At 45.3% G+C, this 8232-nt stretch overlaps 1 protein-coding gene across 1 annotated transcript; it reads right to left on the bottom strand.

Annotated features, from left to right (window-relative positions):
- Nucleotides 1–2478: 2478 nt before the first annotated feature.
- EIF3F (eukaryotic translation initiation factor 3 subunit F) lies at nt 2479–7197 on the bottom strand. Its single transcript, XM_071564056.1, has 8 exons — nt 6898–7197; nt 6743–6813; nt 6571–6650; nt 5353–5490; nt 4208–4299; nt 3866–4002; nt 3614–3727; nt 2479–2860 (listed from the first exon to the last, which is right to left on the bottom strand). The coding sequence occupies exons 1-8, from the start codon at nt 7178–7180 to the stop codon at nt 2783–2785; spliced, it is 993 nt and encodes a 330-aa protein (XP_071420157.1). The 5' UTR covers nt 7181–7197; the 3' UTR covers nt 2479–2782.
- Between the last annotated feature and the right edge of the window lie 1035 nt (nt 7198–8232).

Below are 8232 nucleotides of genomic sequence, written 5' to 3'. Positions count from 1 at the left end.
GTAATTGAATACTAGTGTCAGCAAAAATATTTGGAATTACTTTTTTAAAGCATTAAATGGAACCATAGTGGTCATCTAATTTCACTCCCTATATTTAAGGAAATCCCTTGGCTTGTAACTATAGCTAGAGCCTGCAATTTGGGAAACCTTCTAAAACCCCAGACAGAATCAAGGCAACTTCTCACTATTAGAAAATTCAGTTTTAGTGAAGTTGGGAGATAAACTCTTGTTCTCCTCTTTTGTAATATTCTTGCCTCTGCTCTGAAGACATGGTACTGGACAGAGGTCTGGTCTGAAGTGACTTGGCTCAACTACATAGTAGTGCTGAGTTCTATCAATATTGCTGGAACAATTTCTATTTTTTTCCAGAGGAATTTATTGTTGGTAACACAGGTCACTAAAGTATTGCAGCTTCTCCTATGTATCCTGACTGGAACATTATTCCCCACTTAAATAATAAAAATTATTTTAATGTTCTATTCCAGCCAATATAGTTAAATTAAAACCAAAAACTTCCCCTCAGTTTGTTGTAAGAAAGATCTGGTCAGTCTGGTCAGCTTTGAATCATAGGTCAAAGTGTAACAAACCAACAGGATCCTGCAGTGTGTACTAAAAATACTTTTCCTGTTAGACCGCCTTGTGACTGCAGTCATTAAAATGCACATAGTCCCAGTTGGCTGTTGAGTTAACCCTCCATGTGTGCCGGGAGCAAGTTCAGCTCACCTCAGGAGGAGCTGCGAGTTTGGTTAGTTGCTCAAGGGAGAGTCACTGCCCAGTGAGTCATGTTAGTGCTCCACCCACTGTGATCCAAACGTCAGGATTTCACAGTCCTTACAACCAACAAGTCTCTAGTTCCTTTGTGTGGAAATTGAAGCTTCCTCCTTCCTCAAAGCACAGAAAGAGAACAGCAGATTGTTCTGCTTTAGCTTCTCTAAGAGTAACGTATCCAACATTTTTCACCATCAACCTTTTAATCCTTAGGATTAATGCCATGCATTTAAGGTGTACATGGTATATGTCACAAGGTCACACAATCACACACCAAAACACTACTTCCTCTTTGCAGCAGACATAAGTATTCTGCAGAGCTATTCAACTTGCAGAGTGTTAAAATCTTTCTTCTTACATTTTCTCACTTTCGTAACAGGGAACGGCAAAGTTTCCTGCAGAGAAGACCAGGGAAAGAATATTATGCTTTCCCCCCTGCAACCTTTTGACAGTAATTGAGAGACTTACCCAGCTTTGCTGCTTGTGCTTTCCTTCACCTGTGTCAAAACTTATGTTAAAAAACTTTGCAGAACATTAAATGGCTGAAGAATATTAAGTTTCCAGAAGGGAAAGCAAAACATTTTTTTCAGACTAAAAAAAACCCAAGAGTTGAGTTCTAATAGTTTTTAATGCTCACAAATAACATTTTCAAATTAGATGAGGCTCTTTGCTATACCTTCAGTTTTCATGTACATGGTCCTTGCAATTAGAACTTAGAATTTAGCACTGAGTCACTGGGGGAACTCTCTAGATTGGAATAACCAGTATAGCATCTACAGATTTGTAACCTGAGTCTTACTCTTGAATTTATCTGGCAAATTAGCACAAAAGTGATTTTGGGGAACACTCTTTCCATCCTTCTCCAACATTTCAAGTTCATTTAACGAAACAGATACAGTCATTAGTAGTTAGGTGGGAATAGCTGTGTTGGAGAACAGGGATGCTCTGTTAGGCAAACCTCCTCAGTACAGCTGAACAGCCTTGTAAAGGTAATGGTGTTAGCTGAGACTGCAAAGTTACAGCTAATAGTGGTATTGGCTCTGCTAGAACTCAATTTACTATGAAATATGTCTTGGGGAGAAAATGGGGTTTCTGTTCACATAATTTTAGCAGCAGTATAGGGTTAGGAAACGGAAAATTCTGATTTGATGACACCCAACTTTTAACCTCAAATTTCGTGAATTGTCATTTTTCTGTCCTTTTCTTCTTTGGCAAAGATGGAAACTCCAGTAGCCACACTTGTTTAGCCACAAATGTTTTTCAAGCCCTTTTACTATAAACTCAATTGCTGGCTCTCATTTTCTGAACACCCCCCCCCTCCCTTTACGAGGGGCTAATGCTTTTGACCTTGACTTTGTTTCCCAAAAGATCAGAAATAATCAGATGGATAGAAATGGTACCCATAAGCTGCATTTGCTGTCTCACACTCTGTCAGTACCCTGCTGAAGGGGTATACACAGCACCACTATGAAACCAGTGGCTACTCTGCAGTCCTTCATGGTAAAGCATATTACATGCAACACAAACCCCTACACTTTCAGTGTGCTTTAACAGCTGGAAAAATCCCCTGCAAAGAAGTCAGCAGAACTGGAGTTCATTCGCATTCACTTTTTCTTTCCTGATGCCCTGTTACCCCCTCCCTTTCTTTCAAAAGTAGACTCATTACACAATAAATGAGAACAGTTTTTTCCAGACAGAAGCCATTCTTGCCACTGCAATGAAGCTTTTATTCCAAATACATTCTTAGAATAAAGCTGTATTTTGTTATACAAGTAGATAAACCCAGGGGACAAAAGATTTTCATACTCCATTTTAGAACACCAGGCTCAGCTGAACTGAAGCCATTCTCATTCATTTCCTAAACATGTTAGGGATTTCTCAGGGCAATGGAAATAAAGATGTAAACCAAGTGATGTAGGTAATTAAATTACGGTCCAAGGAGTTCTGTAACACCATAGAAAAGTGTAAAACCCATTCTTCGGGCTCCTCTAAGTGTAGGATTGCAATAGTTTCTTCATAAACTCAGAAGTTTCTCGTTGAGAGCAATCTGTGACTGTGTGAGGTTTGCCAAGTAGGTTACCATCAGTAGGTCCTGAAAGGGAGGGGAAAAAACAGTGATCAGAGATATGAACAAGGATCATGGCCTATCAGGGAGCTGAATTTTTAACACCTGTAAAGCATTTTACAGTCAGCTACTAGAAATATTGTTAGTCCTGAAAGTGCTACACTGAGGAATGCTTTCCTTGCAGGAAGCTTTGGGTATTCCTGGAATATGAAACACTGCTTGTGAAATTTTAACTCCAAGTTCATCTATGTTAACCAGGCAAGTCAAAGGGTATAGGCAAAATTAAAAATTAGTTCTGGTCTTGCAGACTGTGGATGAACAACACATTCAGAAACTTAGTTTTTGCTTTCTGAAGAAATAAGGGAGCATGATCAAACCCTGTTCATGTCCTAAGTGTTATGCAGGGAGACCAAACTTCAGCTCAGGCAAAGGAAGCTGTCAAGTCACCAGTTATCCTTGAAATACAAACTTTTCAAGTTTGGTAATTAATTTTGTCCAATCAACATGAAAGGAGAATTGGGACTAGTTTTCAGATTACTCGTATAATTTCTAAATACTTTAAAATTTATTCTTTTATTTGCAGTTGCTTGCAAGATTGTTATGGTGAGCTCCTTTATTCTCCACCTGCCCTTAAAACATGAATGCTGATAATAGAGAGCTATGTTTGCTACTAACACGTTTGTATGAAAAGGTAAGTTTTGATCACAGACAAATTTGTGTCTGTAGGACAAATTTCAAAATTGCTGGCAATACACAGAAAAAATTACATCATGAACTTACATTGATATTGCTGTTCAACATTGTCTCAAAGTCCTCTGGTGAAATCTTTGGCACCTGGTTAATAAGATCCATCAGGAAACGCCCGACAGTGTTGTCAGCAGCCACTTTGCCAGACTAAGCATAGAAACACACAATTCAGCCTGAGTAAAACTCAGTAAGTTTATGGCCAAGAAAAAGAAAATATAAAAAGAAAACCAAGATGCCCAAGTTTACATCCAACTAATTTTTTGGCTCATAAAAAGCTGGCCTTACCAACACATCCTCAGCATACTGCAGCACCATGGTCAGGGTGTCCTGGATCCGGGCCGATGCCGACCCCACCTGCTGCAGGTCGCTGGACAAGCCAATCACTCGGTTAGGGCTGAAACAGGTCTTCATGATAAGATCCACTGAAAGCCAAAGCAGGATCAGTGAAAAGAACTGCCACAGAAACCACTTTAAATTCTTAACTTGTTCCGTATTTTTTAGGACAGCTTCAGCAAGACAGTCTAATTCCCAGTAAAATTCCCAGAATGGCAATTCTACCAGGGTAAAAGAAGCATTTGAACAGTGTCTCAACAATGGTTATAACCGAAATAGGAAGAAAGCATTCACCTCCTATCCGCTCTGTATCATAATAAACATATTTCACTGTTAGGGGTGTGAACATCACGCCCATAGTTTTACCAGGGACTCCCATTGGGGCACTAGAAAAAAAAAGAACAACAAAACATTTTCAGCATGGATATATGTAAGGGAGGAAGAAATAGATTTCCAGATCAATGATCTCTGTTAGCACTGAGGCGTGAACATGAGCAGGTTACTCATTCTCACCAAAATCAGCAATTTCAAGACCAAGGATAACTGAGGACAGGAAATCAGTTTGGGCATGCTATTAATTGCTCATTTTCATCCAGGAATATTCCTAGCTGGTCTGACGTTTAACAGCATGAATGCCTGAAGAGCTGAGTACTATCACCTTAGCTACAGTTCCTTGCTTATAGAGCAGGTATTCTTCTATCCTGAAATACTCCATGCTTTGAGAAATCACTGCAGGAACAAACAAATATGGCAAAATTCAAGTACAAAGCACTCTCAACACCTTTATTGATCTTATTATTAAAAGAATTTGAAGTCCATTTATGCTTTAAGATGTCATGGAATAGCTGCCTTTCTGAAGATGCATAGTCAGGAAGCAGTACTTTCTCTACAAAGAAAGGCTTGGGATTTTTTCCTTACAGAGGAGAGCTCTTCAGCTAACACTAGGAAGAATTCAGTGAGGTGGAGGAGTTTAATTTCTCTATATTTAATTTTCATTGCTGATTGCCAAAAATGAAGGGGTTAAGGGGAAGAAAGGCTCATCAAGAAGATGCTGTTTCAATTATGTTTTAACCACACTAGTCCTCTAACATGTATAAATAAACCAAATGGCTACAGGTTAGTGTTCAGTGTGGTGAAGTTACTGATATCACTGCTAGCTGTGTGAATCTTGTGAAATGTCCCAAGGATGTTCAGAGCACTGCAAATTAAGTCACAATTCCCCACCCCAGTGAGGTACCAGCTTTTGAAAGGATAGGTCTTTCAACCTACATCCAGTGGTCAGAACATTCCCATGAGAAGCAAGCCATGATCCCTGGCTCACCCCTGTGTTTTAACTACTGCAGAATATTGCCCAAAATGGGACAGTGCAGTCCACTACATTTTTTGTTACCCTGATGGGGTGTCTCTCAGTAATTCAGACAGCTCCCCTCCCAGAGTACCTGACATAGGCTTTAATGCTCATGCGTGAATTCTGGAGACTCGTGTCCACAGTGAGGTGGATTGGATTGTGCGCTTCCCGGCTGTAATACTCGTGGATCAGGACCGAGTGTTCCGTGATGTCGTGACCCGTTGCGTACCTTCAAAAGAACACAGGCTGAGGAGCCTTTCTTCCAATGGTCAAGTGCCCACTGTTCTGTACTGCTGGTATTTAACAGGTTTGTATCATAAAACACTGACTTCCAAACACTGAGCTGCAGCAGCATCCTCAGGACAAGTGTTTAAGTAAGGATTCTATAGTTTTATGGCCCCCTGTCCTGGAATTACAGGACTCACAGGCTGAGCACACCCATACCCAAAATATGCACAAGGCCAGTGTTGCAGTACCAGCCATAAAAATGTCAGTACAATTGGCAGCAGACACACAATATTCAGTTCTCTGTCACTGTGCTCTGGACCAACTCTTTACTTCTATACAAATTCAGACCAACTTTGTCTTCCACAAATCAAACCTCTCTGCAGGAGGTATAACTCAGTAATCATAACTTGTTAATCTGGTTCCCTCAACTGCTCTGCCATCAGTGTCTCACATTCCCAGGGAAAGTCCTGTCATCAGAACTGCACTGTGCTGTGCCATTAGAAGGTTGTTGAGGAAGTTGGCTCCATAGGAACAGAATGAAGCTGTTCTGTAGGATCAGAGAGGGATAAGAAGACTAATTAACACATTGTGGTTCACACTCAGACACACTCTGTTCCCATAACACTGTACTGATCTTGCCTCACATGCCACACACAAGTACTTCAACGTTTTCTCAGCACAGAACTACATACTCAAGCTGGTATCAGTGATTCCTCCTGATGCCTTTGGTACTTGAAACAATTCTTTTCTGTTCTCCCTTCTTTCTAAACAGTGAACTTCCGTGGTGAAGGATGTATTACAGGTGGTAAGTTCTAACAAAGCCATGAAAGTATTTTGTATCTCATCACCCTGTGATACCTTGCAAGATATAAACAAAACCAAACACTGCAGGCCTCCAGTATTCTATCTTCCTTTTAAGAATTGTAGAAGCTTTACCACTGACTGTAGAGTAAGAGTTGCAAGATGTTACTGTCACCAGCATTAATGCTTCTGCTTCTCCAGTTACGACAAGGCCAGTGATGTATTTCGAGTAGTTTAAGGGACCAACACAACTGCTTGATGTTCTTGAGGACGAACTTACCAGCCCAAGATGATCTCGCTAGGAGACACCTTCTTGTGCAGCTCATACATGTTTTTGGCAAACTCCATGTCTACTGCCACCTGGGAAACGGGACAGGGCCGAGTCAGCCGGTTCCAAGTGTGCCCAGCCCGGGCTGAGCGCCCGTGCCCGCCCCGCGGCACAGCCCCCGTACCTCATCCTCGGACTCGTTGTGCGGGACGGAGAAGCAGTTGGTGACCTCCACCGAGTGCTTGTCCACGGTGCCTGCGGGAGGGAGAGCAGCGGATCAGGGCGCGCCGGGGGCGTCCCGCAGCCTGCGGCGGGCGAGGGGAGCGGGGCGGCTCTTACCCAGCAGCGTCCCGATGACCCGCGCCGCGCCCTCGTTGCGCCGCTCGAAGCTGTCCACGATGGAAGCGAGCACGACCGGGTGCAGGCGCACCACGCGGCCGCCGGGGAAGGGGCCCGAGAGCGCGGCCGACAGCGGCGGGGCGGGCGGCGGTGGGGCCGGGCCGGCGGGGGGGGCCGGCGCGGCCACGGGGGGGGCGGTCCCGACCGGGGCTGCGGGAGCCGCTGTCGGGCTCTGCGGAGCGGCCGCCACCGGAGGAACCGCACCGGGCACTGTCGCCGCCATCTTGCCAGGGAGAGAGGCTGCGGCCTCCGCGCCGACAACAATTGGCTGAGCCAAATGCCTGTCACGCAATGTCGCCTCTCTATTGGGCAGAAGAGCGCGCTAGGGCCCGCCCCCCGCTGCCAGCCAATCCGGGGAGCGGCGAGGGGGGCGCTCTGAGGACGTGAGCGCGCGCCGCCTGTTCCCGCCCCCCGGGCCGGAGCCTTTGCCCATTGGGCGCTGGCAGTGCCCGCCCCTCCCTGTGTGACCTGCTATTGGTCAGCACCGCCCCCGCCCTCTGTCAGGCGGGCAGGGCTGTTCATTGGCTGCGGCGGGGCCGCTCGCGCGGCTGGAGCGCGCCCCGGCGGGGCCGCACTGTCGTGTCGTGTCGTGTCGTGTCGTGTCGTGTCGTGTCGTGTCGTTGCCGCTGTGTCGGCCTGTGCGGGCACCGGCAGCGGCTCTGCCCCACAGCGGTGGCGGTGCAGGCGGCCCCCAGTGCGGGTGCAGAGCGCGGGGCATGCAGCCCCTGGGGGCTGGGCCGGGGAGGCAGCGAGTGCTGCCAGTCCTGTTCGCCAGGGCTGTGTTGCCACTGACGCAGAGAGTGAGTGACTGTCAGGTATCGTGCAGAGAGCAAATGGTGGTGGTAACCTCTGCCCAAGGTTTAGTGATTACCCGACAAACTGACCTACTGGACATAATTTGCCTATTACTTGTAGTGCCCCATGTCCGCTCTCGAGCAACAAAGCCGGGTGGGTGGGGCAGGTGTGGTGGTGAAATGAAGCTCTCAATGACTGGGAAGAGCTCCAGAGTTTCCTTTCCCCCTTCTTAGCCATGTGCGCGCAGCTGTTACCTTAACAGCTGTAGTAACACAGTAACAGATTTACGTCTTCGTTCCAAACCTTTTATCACAGTGTTTAATGTTTGCCAAACTTCAAGGGAGAGCTTCAGATGTCATTAAATGTTTAGGGCCTTTTTCGTTTCAAGCTGTTCTCTTCCCACAAGTATATACACATAAATAAAAACTATACAGAAGTCTTGCCTCCTGATAAGATGCTTAGTCCAGTGAAACTGCCAGC

This window comes from Pithys albifrons, chromosome 9 (genome assembly GCF_047495875.1).
Source record: "Pithys albifrons albifrons isolate INPA30051 chromosome 9, PitAlb_v1, whole genome shotgun sequence".
In the NCBI taxonomy this organism is placed as follows: domain Eukaryota; kingdom Metazoa; phylum Chordata; class Aves; order Passeriformes; family Thamnophilidae; genus Pithys; species Pithys albifrons.
The sequence above is the reverse complement of the archived record's forward strand: the minus strand, read 5'-3'. Positions and strand labels throughout refer to the sequence as shown.